Source organism: Gasterosteus aculeatus, chromosome 9, assembly GCF_964276395.1.
Source record: "Gasterosteus aculeatus chromosome 9, fGasAcu3.hap1.1, whole genome shotgun sequence".
Lineage (NCBI taxonomy): Eukaryota > Metazoa > Chordata > Actinopteri > Perciformes > Gasterosteidae > Gasterosteus > Gasterosteus aculeatus.
In genome coordinates this window covers 3,059,901-3,075,573 of record NC_135696.1, presented here as the reverse complement: position 1 = coordinate 3,075,573, position 15,673 = coordinate 3,059,901, and the positions used below count along the sequence as shown (strand labels likewise).

Sequence of the window (15,673 nt, the reverse complement as noted above, 5' to 3'; positions counted from 1 at the left end):
ACACAGAGGGATGGAAAACAACATTTGAGATCCCTGAACTCCACACGCCAGTCACACAGGCAACGTAAGAACAAATTACTTCTTCACACTGTTGTTACCTCCTACACAACGATGTCCCCAGACAACTAAACTCCATCATCAATTACTTTTTAAGGGAAACATAATTTCTTAGGAATTAGATTTTCACTTGTAAGCAAGTCGTTTGTTGTGTATGTTATTGAGTTACGTTATTAGCTAATATGGAAATAAATCATTGACACCAGTTTGGGTGTGCTTCCTGTGTTGTTTTCCTGCCTCTCGTGTCTCTGGTTTAGCGTCACTTCCTGTCCTGTCGTGTCCCTGATTGTTTCCACCTGTGTCCAATCACCTGCGCCTTCCCAGTGTATTTAAGCCATGTGTGTCTTTTGTCCCTTGTTGAGTCATTGAATGTCTTTGTGAGGAGTCGGAATGTCGCTACCGCGTTTGTGAGTTCCTGGTCCCTGTCCCCGTTTGTGTTTTGCCCCTTGACGTTTTGATTTTGGAATTTTTGATTAAAGTACTTTTTGTTTGCGAATTTGTGATTGAGTCCTGCTTCCCCAACCTCCATGTGACAAGGGCACCACACTAAGCCAACGGGGAATAATAACCAAACAATAAATCATATCCCTTCATTTTTGTTCACTCGTTAAGAGCAAAGAATTGGAGGTTTAAATTTTAGCTCTTCACTACGCATCCAGCCGTTATCACAGTACATATGCACAAAGTGATGACAGAAAACCGCTTTATTAAGTTTAACAGTTTATTAACTTCCAACAATACAAATCAGATCAACTACTTTACCACATCCTACCATCTAAACCAATGGTCCCCAACCACCGGGCCGCGGACCGGTACCGGTCCGTGGGCCGTTTGGTTCCGGGCTGCACCACAGAAAGCTTATATATGTATTTTTTTCTGAAAAATGTTTTATTTTGAAAATTGACTGGATTTTCTCGTAATTATGTGCGCCCTCTGACATATTCCCCACGTGTCACCAGGCGACGACTACTACCCCCCCCCGTCGGTCGTTCCGCCCGCAACGACTAAAACCGCCCCCCCCCCCCCCCCCCCGTTGCCCGTCGGACCTTCTCGACCGGTCCGCGAAATATTGTCTGACATGAGGTAAAAAAAGGTTGGGGACCACTGATCTAAACAACAAGCAGAACGTTTGTGCAGTATTTAGAGGAGCTCGGCAGCCTGTAAACACACACAATCACTCTGTCGGTTTTTGCGGGACTCGATTGGGAGAAAATGGGGCTCGTCCCTTCAAAGGCCCAATTTGGAAGAAGCTGCCGTAGTCTTTTGGCGGATCTGTGGAACCGGATTGGGGGGAGTAGAAGACGCTTTCATCCTTGCTGAGTGAGATCTGGACCTTTTGGGGAGCTGTGAGAACTAAAATAAACGATTTGGAGGAGAAATCTGATATTGTCTTGTTGGCCAAGCAAAGTCCTCTCAGTCTGAGGAGAAATAACCCGTTTGTGTTGACCGACTTCTTGCGGTCGTGTTCGAAATCACTGAAAGCCACAACTCAGCCTTGGTTACATGTCATGCCAATCAAAACTGAAAATGTTTTATTAGCTTTAGTAAAAACGTTTTGAATGCTTAAAAAAAATATTGTTTATTCTGTTAAACAACATTTATAAATTGACAAGGTTAAGGTTACTTATTTTGTACCCATAGATAGACCTGGTTAGCAGGAAAAGGCTCGACACAAATTACAATCACGTAGTAAAATCAATAAATGAGTAGAGTAAATAAAATGAATACAGAAGCTAGTGTGTACTGCCATTGTGTGTTCACCTGCGTGATGGCACTATACACCTGTCCAGAAGGGAGAAGCTGAAGTTAACTATACGAAGGTTGGGAGTGGTCCTTCAAGATGGAGCCGGTTACCGTGGTAACTGTCTGGTGTACCGTGACTCTGGGCTAAGCTGTGACTCACCAATCAGCCTGCTGGACCATTCAACAATTTGAAGCAGAGAGTTTCTGTTCTTTAAAGATAAGTTTCCAAACCATGACATCAGACAATTTAAGATTGATCCAATAAAAGCGCAATAAAATAAGGTAATGGTTTGGTTATTGTGGTAACAGGACAGTTTCCTTGTTGCACACGGCTACACAGTTTGCCTCACGTTTCAGTTATTTGTAAGAACACATGCACATATTCCTCTGGCCGAACCTTAATCAATAGGACTTAAAGTGACAAAGCCCTCACCTCTGAAGAAAATTTGTGTTTTGTGATTATGAATTATACTAATACATTACAAACATTACACATTACACACATTACAATAATTTGCATTCAAAATTCAATAAGGAATGACCAAGCATATTGTCATAGATGGAATCACACCAATGGGATATAATTAATATCTTAATGTTCATAACGACCTTGTGTGAGGAGCAATATGATATCCCCCATAAAATCCCTGCAGATGGGATCATATTGTAGGGCTCTGCTCTTTTACGCCATGCTGACAGACCACAGCAAATGGACATTGATCATGTTTACAGTCCCCATTAACGTGCACGTAATGACACCAGATCAATAGTTCTGACAACGCCATCTGCAGATGGATTCAGTGGTCGAGTCACTGAGCTTCCACTGATACTTAAACAGAGAAACAACTGAATTCCTCTCATTTTCCTGTGTTCCTTTAACTTTCAGTCATGCCAAGTTTTCTCCTCTGTCCTTGGACGTATTCCTCTAATAATGGAGCCAGCATGCCTTCTGCCACAGCTTGTGCATACACTCGGCAGCCTTGAATGACTTGGCGTGTGGGCGGGGTTGAATTCTTGGTCAGGACTGGTGTCATGAGGAAACACATCAGATGCCAAAGGCAACTCAATTACTGGCAACTCATGTAAAGTCTGACAGTTTGGTTTTGACCTTAAAAGCTGTGTCTGTATTTAAAATAAGAAGCTGCAGCACATACACTAGACTACTGATAGAACAAACGAACATGCGTGAAAAGGGCTGCTTCCCAGGCTTCCCGGGGCGACGTCTGATCATCTCATTATCATGGCGTTGAGACAAGGTCAAGAGCAGCATGATGGCAGCTTTCATTCCTGCTCTTCAACAACTCTTCCTCCCGTCTGTCCTTTATGTTGTCATCTATCTAAATGTCGATCACTTTAAGCACTGTTCGTTTCTCTTAACACAGATAACGAGGCCGATTTACATAGCACTTTGATAATACAGGAGAAGAAGTAGGAGAAAAAAAAAGTGTGAGTTGATCAGTGGAGGCCAGGTTAGTAGTTAAGAAGAAGTGCTCCTTACTTCACGGCCTTGTATAATCACCCTGACTGAAATGCTAGTAAGAATAGGGAACAAAGGGATAGATGGTGGGGAAACATAAGAGCTTGTTAGTTAGTACCATCAGTTAGCTCTCAGGCAGATCCTGAGGGGGCTTCTTCTATTCTAGCATCGCCCTGGGCAACAGCAGCCCAGCCCTAAAGCGTCTGAACTGGATGAAACTAAGCAGAAACTCGACGCAGTTTAAATGATCACACATTATTTTATAGGCCTGTTAAACAATTAGCCAACCACAGATTATCCTGAGAACTTCATTATTGTCTCCACACTGGGCGATGTGGGTTCTCCCTAAGGTTTCTTCCCTTTTTTCCCTCTTGGAAGGGTTTTTTCATTTTTTGGGGAGTTTTTCCTGTGCCGATGATGGGTTTCGGGACAGAGGATGTTGTATGTGTACAGACTGTAAAGCCCTCTGAGGAAAAATTTGTAATTTGCAATTTTGGGCTATACAAAAAAAATGAATTGAATTGAAAATGTAGCTAAGATGATGACGTTGGAGATCTCCCTAATGGCCAACATGTATTTTCTCTCTCAGGGGCAAAGCCCTCAAAAGCTTCACAGAAGTGTTATTTATCTCTCTGTCTGTATTATATAATATGACATATGTCTTAGCACTCTGAAATCCACATGAACCACTCTTCAACTATAGAACTAAAAAAGTCCATTTTAATGCAGATTTGCCAAAACAGTTGTTTTTTTAAATTACATTATAACTGTACACACCAAACGGACTCCTAAGTTGACCGATTGCTGATAAACACAGTGGAATGTAGAAGGCGGACTGGTCATAAACACGGGCTACATAACTTCTTTTCATATTACATGACTTGAAGAGAACAATGAGGGTCTGTTTTCATTGAACATTCTCCGATGCAGCTCAGACGACAGCAGACCAACACTGAATGTGTCAGCAGCTCGCCGTGTTGTTTACTAGTTTCTACCTGCTACACACAACTTTGTGTTCACTTGGTCTGTTTGGGCCGGGTGGGCTGTTAAAGGCCGGTACCAGAGGGGGTGTTGGGGTAGAGGGAGACGCTTTGTTTCGTATGGGGAGACTTTTGGCCTGTGGGAGCGCTGCTAATCATTTTAGCATTATGTGAGCAGTACATACATGTGCGAGTGCGTCAACACAATATAAATGTTTGTATCTATGATCTATAGACATGTGAAACTAGAGTAGAGTTAAAATAGAAGTATGTGAGAGAATGAATGAGTAGAATGTACACAACAGTCAGTCCTGGGAGAGTTGAAGGGTTTATTTCATTATGGGGGAGTTTTTCCTGTGCCGGTTGTCGGGACAGAGGATGCTGTATGTGTAAAGCTTTCTGAGGCAAATTTGAGACTTGTGATTTTGAGCTATACAAAATAAAATGAATTAAGTTGAATACACATCTGCATAGTTTCTCTAATCCATAAGTACAATATATGTAAGAAGTGTAGCTTTATCCTACTGTGTCACATCCGAAAAACCATATGCCGTGTTCATCATAAGGTACATTGAATCATTTTTGTGCAGGTTTGTAACTCTTACCAGTAGCCATGTCTTTCATGTTTTGAAAGGCATTAGCAACACCACATTTGAGAAATTAGCTCTTTAACTGTAATTATTTTCATGAACCAAATAGCAAATCAAGATCAGAAGAATTAAATAATTAGCAGGAACTTTACGGTCACATCATCATCAAAGGAAAAAGAAAATGAAGGTGACAGGTCTCCATGGATCAAATGAGCAGCACATGAAACTGCAGCTCAGCCTCCTGAGGTGTGAGTTCCTCAGTGTTCTATGAGCATCCCTGCAAACACTTCCAAAAATAATCTACTCCAGCAGAATCCAAATTAGGAAACCTTTACTGTTATCTTCCGAAAGAGAAATCGGAGAAATGGCATTCTGATTATATGACTGCAAAACCCGACCCAGTCCACAGCGTGTAGGCATGTTTGAACTACACATTCTGTCAGTGAACACTGTGAGGGATCCGGCTGAATGAGGCCACACAAGAGCGATCGTTTGCTGGCTAATACGCAGCGCACATTGCTGCACAATAGTTACTAACACTAAACGACCTCGCTGGGACACACACACCTCAGACAGGTCTGATCAGTCTTGATCTTGATGAAGACATATTCAATTTAAATACAGTATAAGTCTATTTCCCTGAATCTTCTTAAGGGGGATGTGCGGGTTAATCCACAGAGAGGAATAACTTGTCTACACCATTATATGCGTGTATTGCAGTGGGGATTGATATCGCTATACAATGAATTTCTTGATTACAAATTTTCTGCAGACACTGGGATCCGTGGCAAGAAACTTTTCTTGTTCTCCGCTCGGGCCGTCCTCTTCCTCTTCGCTGCATTGAAATGGTGCACAACAGATCTGTGCCCTGGAGAAATCTGCTCTCACGTGATTGCAAAGATGAGATGTGCGAAAAACAAATAGTCCGTAAAGCCTTGCAGAACATGAACAGAATGTGTGCTAATATCCTGCATTTCATATTTGTTTATTCTGCCTTCTTATGCCCCAGGAAACGGTAATGTTTGTTTGTATATGCATATTTGGGTATTTTGATTGATGTTATTTTCGCTCCTCCATCCAAGGACAATTATCAAGCAGAGAAGAAGATAACAGTGTTTGCTAGCAGCAAAGGCATACTTTTGATTAAAGAGAAATAATAGGGAGATATTTTAAACACCTACAGCTTTGCACAGACACAGCTGTTACTGATCCCACCCGGAGCGGAGGCTTCTCTTCGCATTTCTAATGCCGCCGCACATTTTTTCTCTACATTTGGAAAGCCAGAGATGCATCCAAGGTTATTTTCTTTGAACTTTTCTCTTTAAATATATGTTATTATATGTTTATGCGCAACACAGATTTCTTAAAATGGCGGGTTTTTTACAAGAATGAATCAGATTTTGATGAAATGATTATGGTCCACAAATGCTGGTAAAACAAGATCGTACCAATTGTGTTCTGAATTATTGTGTGAGTAAACATTAGAAAACAAGCCACCGCTCGTAGAGTGTTTACAAATGAGAGGGACAGTTGAATGGGAGAGCGTCATCGTCGCATTTCTATGACATGAGCTCATTTCTGTGCAGCAAGCTGATTATTCCAAGATATACTATGAATAAAACATGTTACATATAGGAATGGTGTATTTTAATCTCAGTGATCACATTAAAGAATTATCTTACAGACCAACAGAGCGTAAATCATGTGATCTAAAATGATATTGTTTCATTATTAATAACAAGATAAGCATGAGTGCTTTAGTCTTTCTCACCGCAGAAACTACTCCTGTATCGCTGTTGGCCACTTTGTACCAACGATGGGCTTCTTCACGCCTCCGAGGACAGTCGTTTTGTTTTTGTATTGTCCGTCTGTCCGTGTCGTCCATCTCATCATGGCGTGAACCGGCTCATGCAGCTTTAACCTTTTCTTCATGGCGTGTCACCAGCTTGAGAAATGCTGTGTTCCTCTTGTCCGTCTGGTGATCCTGATTGTTCCCAATCAGATGTCTTAGACTCCACAGCAGAAAATGTTGCATTATTGTTTTTTTTGGTCGGAGCATATGCATCTGAGGTCCCATTTTCTCTTGTTTGATAAATGCAACCACCACAAAAATTCCCGTCACATTATAACTCACACTCTACAACCAGGACGTCAGTACCGTACAAGCTTTTACAAATTAGGACTCCACGGAGGCTCGGGACTGCAGCTTTTTGAAGCATCTGTTATTCAGCGTGTCTCTATTCTCAAACTGTAGCACACATCCTCGTCCTGATGCCTTCATGCTCCTCTGCACATCTCCAAACTGTGTGTGTCCATCGGCCATCTCTGCTGCCTCATCGAAGAAGAGGCCCACGGGCCTAATTGGCATGGTCAGCGATGGAGCATATGCAGTTTCCGGTGGGAGCCCAACTGACAGAATCCCTCACTGATGACTGCCTGCATGGTCTCCATATGTAGCAGACAGAAGGGCCTGTACGGACACTGACCCTCAACTAATGAAGCCAAGTCACCCTGCGTATACCTCCGCCTTTTAGAGGACTTTCTGCAGAATCTGGAGTCGGACCACTGCCTCTCACTGCACACACACACACACACACACACACACACACACACACACACACACACAGATAGAGGTCATGAGGTAAAGCTCAGAGTGGTAAACACTGCCCCCTCACCTTCACCTACGTCCTGACGGACACTCAGACTCACAGCCGAGAGACTCCGAGATGCTAAAAAACATAATTGCACCATTACCCTAACCTTCGGCCCCCTATCACCCTGCCCTGCTACTCTCTCAACCACACTCTCTCTCCTTCACATGCAGACGCAGACTTGCAGGAGAAAATGGTGTGGAAATGTGACAGGAGACAGAATAGAGGAGAGGGGGGAGTAGAAGAGAAGCTGCATGGTGCGAGTGTGAATTCAGCCTCCAGCTGGGCAGCTAAATGTACCTGGTCAGTCATTAGCAGGCAAGGGTCTACTTCGGTCATTTAAGGTTCTTTATTCCCCAGAATTAACCTCCCCACACTGAAAATCCCCCTTTTCCCACCTCAGTTACTCTGCCTTTTTTGACTACTTGTGGTTAATTTCCACAATACACACCCAATAACACTCCACAACCCTGCCAGCTGCCGCTCGGTGTTTCATGGGGCTGCAGATGTTTTAATAAGCTTCGTCACTGGAGCCCCAACCTCGCAATGTAATTCTTCTACCCAAGGTGCATCTGTTCTGCTTGTACTCACAGGAGGAACCCCACTGTGGTGGAACTGTTTCACAAAGTCACACAAGTCACACAATAAAAGGCAGCATAGTTATCAAAAGGCAGCCATGCAAAGGGAATCAGTTAGATAGCTGCCGTGTGCACAGCGTGGTGCACGACTTCAAGGCAACAAGTGCAAATTGTGCAGCTGTTTATTTACCCGGGAAATATCTGCGTGCATCGACGGCCTTGTACATGCAACCGTTTCCTCCGATGGCAAAGATGGAGATAAGGGTGTAGCGCTGCATCGCAAGCAATGCATTATGTGGACAGATGTTTCTCCACTGGCAACATCAGACCATTGTGCTGCAAGTTGTCCACGCGGTAGATAACTGTCAAAGTTATAGAAAAATATCTCTGGGGATTTTCACACAGTGTCACGAGCACCTCAGTATTGTTTAAAAGTACTATATTGAATTCCCCTTGTATTCATTTTAAATACACTCCAGTCTCAAAGTACAAGTTTCCATGTTGCTTTACTTCTGTTATACTGGGAACAAAGGGGTTCCATATAGCAACCACCTCGCACTCAAAACACTTTAAGACACATCACAATGTTGTAACAATACATGCTTTTTCTTTGCTATTTCCAGGGTGAATTAGCCTTAATGCAGTGAGCTAAACCAAGCTAGGATATCATCTAACTGATACCATAACTACAGGTTTTCACTATGAACAGGTTCATTCATGTTTTCCACTCTTTGTGCTTTCTATAATCACATCATTGCCACTTATTCTGCAACTTTTGGAGTAGTAATATTTGTAACATAATCAAAACCTAACCGAACTTTTCACAATAGTAATTCTGTGGCAATTCTTGTTTTCTGAACAAAGCAGATTCAAAACGTGTTACTGGTTCAGATCGACTTCTGCTGTTTGACAACTGTTTCTTAATTCCACTTCCATACGGTTTAACTTGCTCAGCAGACATCTGAGCAGCAGACCAGTGTACTGACTGCGGTACTTGTCTTGTTTTGCAGGTGATTTTGATGCTGACCAAACTCTTTGACTTCAACCTCAACAGTGTGACTGAAAGTTCATTATGGAGGTAAGATTACCCACATTCTGTAAAAGTTATCTGTAGAGTTTTACGCAAATTGGTTGAGAAATTACATAGTTCTATATTTCTACATATTTTTATTACTGGTTGAACTGCTCTCAGCGCTGCTCTCTCTCAGAAATAATGAATACAAATGCTCACATTGATCTCATAATTAATATATATTACATGAAAAAGGTAACAGTCAGAGGTCTTTCATAAGACAAGTTTGACTAACCAAATGTCTTCAATCGGTTGAATCAGTCAAGCACCCGAATTCCCTCACGTGAAATCCACCAATCAACGTGACTGAAGCTTGCAAAGCTATCCAGTGACCCGCCTTGGACTCAGTATAGCCTCGCTTCAAGCATCCTTTCTGACTCGGTCCTGATGCAAAATTGTAGATGCCTGATGTAGCTGCATTCATGGCTTGAAAAAAGAAAGTTGTAAAATAGAGAATACCTTCTCAAGTAACAATCCTCATTGTTCTTTGACAGAGATCTCTGACGAATGTTATTCTGATAAATAATTAATTATCTATTGCTCCAACGAGACATATAGGTACTGATTTCATAGTCGTAATGGTTGCCACATTATGATTTTTCCAGCGAATTGATGTATGTGTGTTTTGTGTTTATTATTAAGTACTTTAAGTTATTAAAGATTAATGTGTTTTTTACGTTGACCTTTAATAAGTAAACAGTGCATACTTGAGATTTGTAGGGATGTGATGTTCAGGACACAATAAAAATATTCACATATAACAATACGGACGATTCACCCTGAGGTCCGTGACCAATAACCAAACTATAAACTGCCTTAAAATTGATATTCATGATATAAGTCAATTGTCAAGGTACAATTACACATTAAGAGCAAACAATTTTATGCTCACAATCATTGACCGAGACACGTAACCCCGACATCACTCCTGTAGCTGTGACTACGGTGGGTCAATGATGTGAATGTTAGTTCTTAATGGGCAGGTGGCACCGTGTGTGGCAGCTCCTGTCATCAGTGTGTGAATGGGTGAATTATGACATAAAGTATTGAAGAGCTTTGAGTGGTCAGAAAGCTAGAAAAGCGTTTTAGAAGTTCTCTCCATTTACCATTTAGTTTTGTTGCCTAACCAAAGGTTCCTAAACAAAGCATCCATATGTGGCGAGTTGGGAACAAGAATGACTTTGGACAACACAGAACCCTTAGTCATGTTCCATTATGTTCCATTTAGTAAATGGAGAATGTAAGAATGACCCTGTTTCGTCTGCCTATATTTATGCTGATATAGGTCACGCAGCTCATAAACAACAAGAGTAGGATCAATCTTTTAATCTCACCCTCAGTAACAAATGTGCAATTTAACAAAGATTGGTTTTTCCAGGAAGGACAATTGGTGAACTGCTGGCTTACCAGAGAGATGTTTTTTTTCCTACATGTTTTGTGATCAAAAAGTGGTTGTACATGGTGATGAACATGCTTTCACAATCTCAGCAACACGAGAACATGCTCAGTAGAACAAGCTCTCCAAATTGACAGTGCATTCTAAAGTTGAACTCAGCATTTTAACAACAACAGGAAAACCGGCATGTCCCCAGTTGGATTATCACCTGTGTGAAATTGGATGCATTTTCAAAAAAAAATCTGGTTTTGAATCTGTCCAAAGCAGTCAGGCCATTATATCCTACTTAAAATGCCATTAAATCTAATGTTTCCTCATATAGACAAGCAAGGCTAGAGTTCTGGCTCTGATTGAGGTCTTACATTGCCCTTCAAATGGTGCACCTGATAGTACTACTTTGTTTAAGTTGCTATAAATCTGACGCCTCTAGAAAATTGAGCTTCTAGTGATGGATGGAAGATGAAAGGTGCATTCGGAAAACAGACTGACTTACAGAAAAGATGACATACATTTTGAGAGAGCAAGGAGGATAATGACAGTAGAGAAGATCAGTGGGTCATTTACAGCCATGAAGATAGGCAGCTCAGCAAAGCAACCGATAATTGTAACTACGATAATCAATTGGTCCGCCAGGAATCCAACAGTCCTTAGGGGGACTTGCAAGCTAAGCAGGCGGTATCTCTGCCGATTGTGGACCCAAATAGAAGCTTGAGGGAACGGCGTGCGATATGAATACTTATAAATCACTTCGTGAAATGTGAGCATGAACAACAAGTCTGTCAACCTGTCTTTCATTGCTTTACACTAAAGGACAAGCTGAACAGCTCACATTGGTAAGCTTCGATGCAAGTGCTTTTTTGTCAGTTTTTCCTTACATTCAATTGAGTTCTGCAGTGCATCAAGACCTGAGCTGGATCGCCATAGCCTGATTGGTTTGTTCTAACAGGGCAATTGATTGGACCTTGGATCTGCACTGGACTGCTGTGTGCACACTTTCTGAAAATTGGTCAGATTATGTTTTTATTTGAGTAAAACCACATTATTCGATTAGCCTTAAAATACTTTGATTTAGTCAACAACAGAGTATGATTACTGTGTTCACAATTGCCCAAAGAAACCGCATTCGGGGGTTGAACTTCCTCAGAGTTCAATTAGGACAGTGTAATGGCTTGTGTAAGCAACTTAAGAACTAACCCAGCTAATCCCAATTTAGACCACCACCTTTGATAATCGAACTTGCCTAATTAACTGAAGCTATATATTTTCTTTCTTTCATCCTTAACTGACCATGAGATGACCAGGCCAATGCAAAATAGTTTAAAACAAAAACACCCAAACCACCCAAACAGTCCAGACTGAAGAAAACAAAGGGCTTAGGTTGCATACAAAGAATAAAAATACATTAATTAAACACATGTTTACATTTTCCAGCCTAATTAGAATATACAACTTAAAGGAAAGAAACCAGATGTTGGTCACAACGCTTTGCTGTCCTTGCTCCGAAATGGTGGAACGAGCTCTCTGAAGACACCAGGACCGCAGAGAGCCTTTACATCTTCCGCCGCAAACTAAAGCAACGTGATCTCCAAAATCTGTTCGTAAAAATGTATACGAAAATCTTGAACATACAAATTCGTAACAATACATATGAACTGCGGGGGTTAACCACGCCCCTTGAGTGAACAACATGGCGGACCATGTCGGATTCTTGAGTGAACGTCTCTCCGCCATGTTGGATTTTTTGAGGGGGTTAGGGTTAGTATTCTATTCTTACAAGTTAACATTGATTTCTCGTTAAAAAATGCAATCATAACACATTTATTTTACATCGTTAGACTTCACAAAGTGTGTTTACGGGGTGCAGGTCCCCATTCACTTTGAATAGGGTGACGTCATCAGTTGCAGTCCGTATTTATTTCGTATGTATCACTACGAATTTTTATGTTCAAGACTTTCGTATACATTTTTACGAACAGGTTTTGGAGATCAGGCTGACTAAAGACACACCTCTTCAGACTCTACCTCGACTAAAAGACTAACAAATTGTAGCACTCAAATTGTACTTATAACGCCATCTATTGCAAATTGTAAATTGGCTTATTTGAGGAAATTGCACTTTTCTATCCCTATGGTTGAATGCACTTATTGTAAGTCGCTTTGGATAAAAGCGTCAGCTAAATGACATGTAATGTAATGTAATGTAATGTTGGATAACACCAGCCACTGTGCCAATACAGGGTAGGAGTGACCCTCTAGTTGTTCACATTGGGGAGATATATAATAATTACTGCTACTGCCAAGTTTGATTAGAGTTTCAAAAACTGTTGTAATTATTTAATTAACACACTCTTATCAAGTGTAGTTTGAAGAGTTATTCAACACTCTGAGCTTTTTGAGGGTTTCATTAATTCATCCTGTCTCAAGCAGTGGTGTGGTGTTTTCTGCACTTCATTGAATGGCATCTGTTCAATGTCCCGAGAGTCATCCAGCTCCCATTTCCCAAACCATGATAAATCAAACCCTCACAAAAAATATAGCTTACTATCAATGTAGTGTGGACGCAGAAAAGAAAATAGAAAGGGTCATTGTACTTTTGATCGTCCTCCTAGCATATCCAGAATCAATTTTCCTCACTGGGCCATTACATAAAGGGACTGATACTGATAATGTGTCCTTGCACAATGTTTCAGTTACCGCCCCCTGTTTAATTCAACATGTGGACAGTGAATAGCATCAACTGATCTTGTGAAGCCAACATCGCACAACCGATGAAACAACAGCTGTGTGTACACTCAGAGCAGCTTTTTACACCCACGCACCCATGGAATAGCCCTTCAAAAGCCGGTAGCAAGGCGGACACACTCCGAAGCATCGTCCTTGAGAAACGGTCTTTTTCCATTATATGTAACTACCATCATCCCATGTTTCATCGGCTGGGATTGAGGTTTTTTATGGGTTCGTTTTGAAAGTTTCTATTGCACTAAAAATAAGTAATTAGCCCCTAGTAATTGGCCTGCGAGGAGTCGATCAATAACCCTAACGCCCATAAGGTCATACTCATCCGCATCCGAGTATACACCTTGTGGCTATGTATTAATAAGTCTGTAATAGAATGAACAGGTGCATGGACTATTTCTCTTTCCAACTGCTGTGGCAAAACATGTTTTTTTTTTCGGAATCCAATTTAAATTATCTAAATTTTTATTAGAATATGTTTGGCAGAAGATGACCAAAATAAACCACTAGAGCTGTAACTCAAAGAGCTGGTAAATGAGACAAAATTGCTGTGCCATGACTATTTCCTGTATTTTCATGGCTCAAAGCTTCTAGCAGGAAGCCCTCACTAAACTGCTTCAGAACCCTTGAAACAAGGACTTTAGTCTGGATTTAACAGCTACTTTGAGGAGAAGGTGGAGAGATTGCTTATCTGAAGTCACAAGAGGCATTTTAGGATGTCTTTACTACAGTTTTAACGATTTGCATGCTTTGGGCTTTTTCTCTATCTTCATGTGAAATCAGAATAGCTCGTTGAGCTGTTTGAGACTAAGACCCCTCAAAAACAAAGTGGACCTGACAGCTCAAATAAGTCATTCAAAAAGTCTGAAAAAGAATGTATTTTCACACCTTGCTGTTTAATTTCCTGCTATTATCCATTTATATAAGGTAACATTTACAATTTCAGGGTGATAGGCCACGCCCCCTCCCCGTTGCATCTAGGGCGAATGACGTGATTCATGCAAATTGACCAGAAATGGTCCCTTTACGCAAGGAGGGCATTTGACGCTAAAACATTCGCTTTGCGTTTGATGCAAAGGCACCCACAACTAAAAAAAACTGTCGCCCCGGCATGGCGCCATAAAAGTGTACATTATCATACTTAACGATACAAACCCTGGGAGCTACGACCCTGAGGAGCACTCTGCCAAGTAAAGTCTCTTGTCAACGACAGCCATGATTAATAACATTAGCCGACACGTAGTTTAGCTCAAACTACATGAGTCAAATTATAAATACAGGTAGTTACAGAATGTGGCTGTCTGTAAGTTGTTAACAATTGTTACCTGCTTACATTTAGGTTTACTTGAGGCAAATTAAAGGGAATATTGTAATGGCCGATGTTAACACTAAGCTACCTAGCTACTTTGTTAAAAATGACCCAGTTAGAAAGAATGTGAATGAGCAAATTTGAAATTCCAGAAATGATTGATAGTGTTTAGAAATAATAATATCATTCCCTACAGAATGTTGTTCTTTTAATGCTAGTAAAATGAGTGTCCCTCATAGGCTATTTTGCCGGTATATCATCCAATTCATTGACCGGATGGATAGAAGTAGATTCTTTAGGCGAGGTCCGCCCAGTTGAATGAGAGAGAGAAGCATGAGACTGACAGGGCTGAAGGAGCAGGTGGTCTACAGAAGGTTTTTTATTTCTTCTTTTTTTGGTGGAAATGTGTAGCAACTTGTTGTCAGGCCCAGGCTAATCTAAGGTATGGCCTAAACTAAATTGTTTCATGATAATTTCACAATTTTCTCTTTTTTTCTACATTAATTCAAATATGGTTCCCAGCTGGTAAAATTTGACCATGTTGTCATACAGCTTGCGTATTAATTTGTAATCCTCTGATAAAGATGCCTGAGATGTACCATTTCTCTTCAAAAGGCAGATTTTCACATTTGAGTTGTACAAGATAATCCTCACTGTACATGGTAACCACAGTTTCTATCTAAAGAAAAAAAACCTCCTGCGAACTACGAGCAAACAACACTACTTTTGGCAGAGCCAATCAAGTTGGCCTTAAAAAGGCTGGTCTATGAAATCTATTGTGGTATTCGTTTTTCAATTTTAGTGTCATTTGTGTGATTAGTAAATGAAAGAATTGTATTGAATGCCAGTGCTAATGAGCATCTGGAGGAACTAACTGTGTGTTCTGGTTTGTGGGACGTGTTGTTTTTGTGCTAAAAGCTGAAGTCCCCACACGGTGGCTGTAATGATGTGGCCACTGTTCTCCTTCTGGATCCATATCGTTATGTTGGGCACAAAGGGGACTTAATTATGTGCTCTTTCCCGTCTCCCACTGAATTCTCAAGGGTGACTTTTAATTGCAACAAGTAATTCACCAAGTGTTCAA

General features: G+C 41.1%; 1 protein-coding gene across 8 annotated transcripts in view; it reads left to right on the top strand.

Annotated features, from left to right (window-relative positions):
• The window catches only part of sorcs1 (sortilin-related VPS10 domain containing receptor 1), a 115,750-nt gene that overhangs the window by 48,023 nt on the left and 52,054 nt on the right, over nt 1-15,673 (top strand). For all 8 annotated transcript variants that reach the window (XR_005713107.2, XR_005713108.2, XR_013450770.1 and 5 more), the window contains exon 2: nt 9,087-9,154. Coding sequence is in view for 5 of the 8 variants with exons in the window: in XM_078080671.1 (XP_077936797.1) it covers nt 9,087-9,154 (68 nt within the window). In the remaining 3 variants the exon portion in view is untranslated. The remainder of the gene's footprint in view (nt 1-9,086; nt 9,155-15,673) is intronic.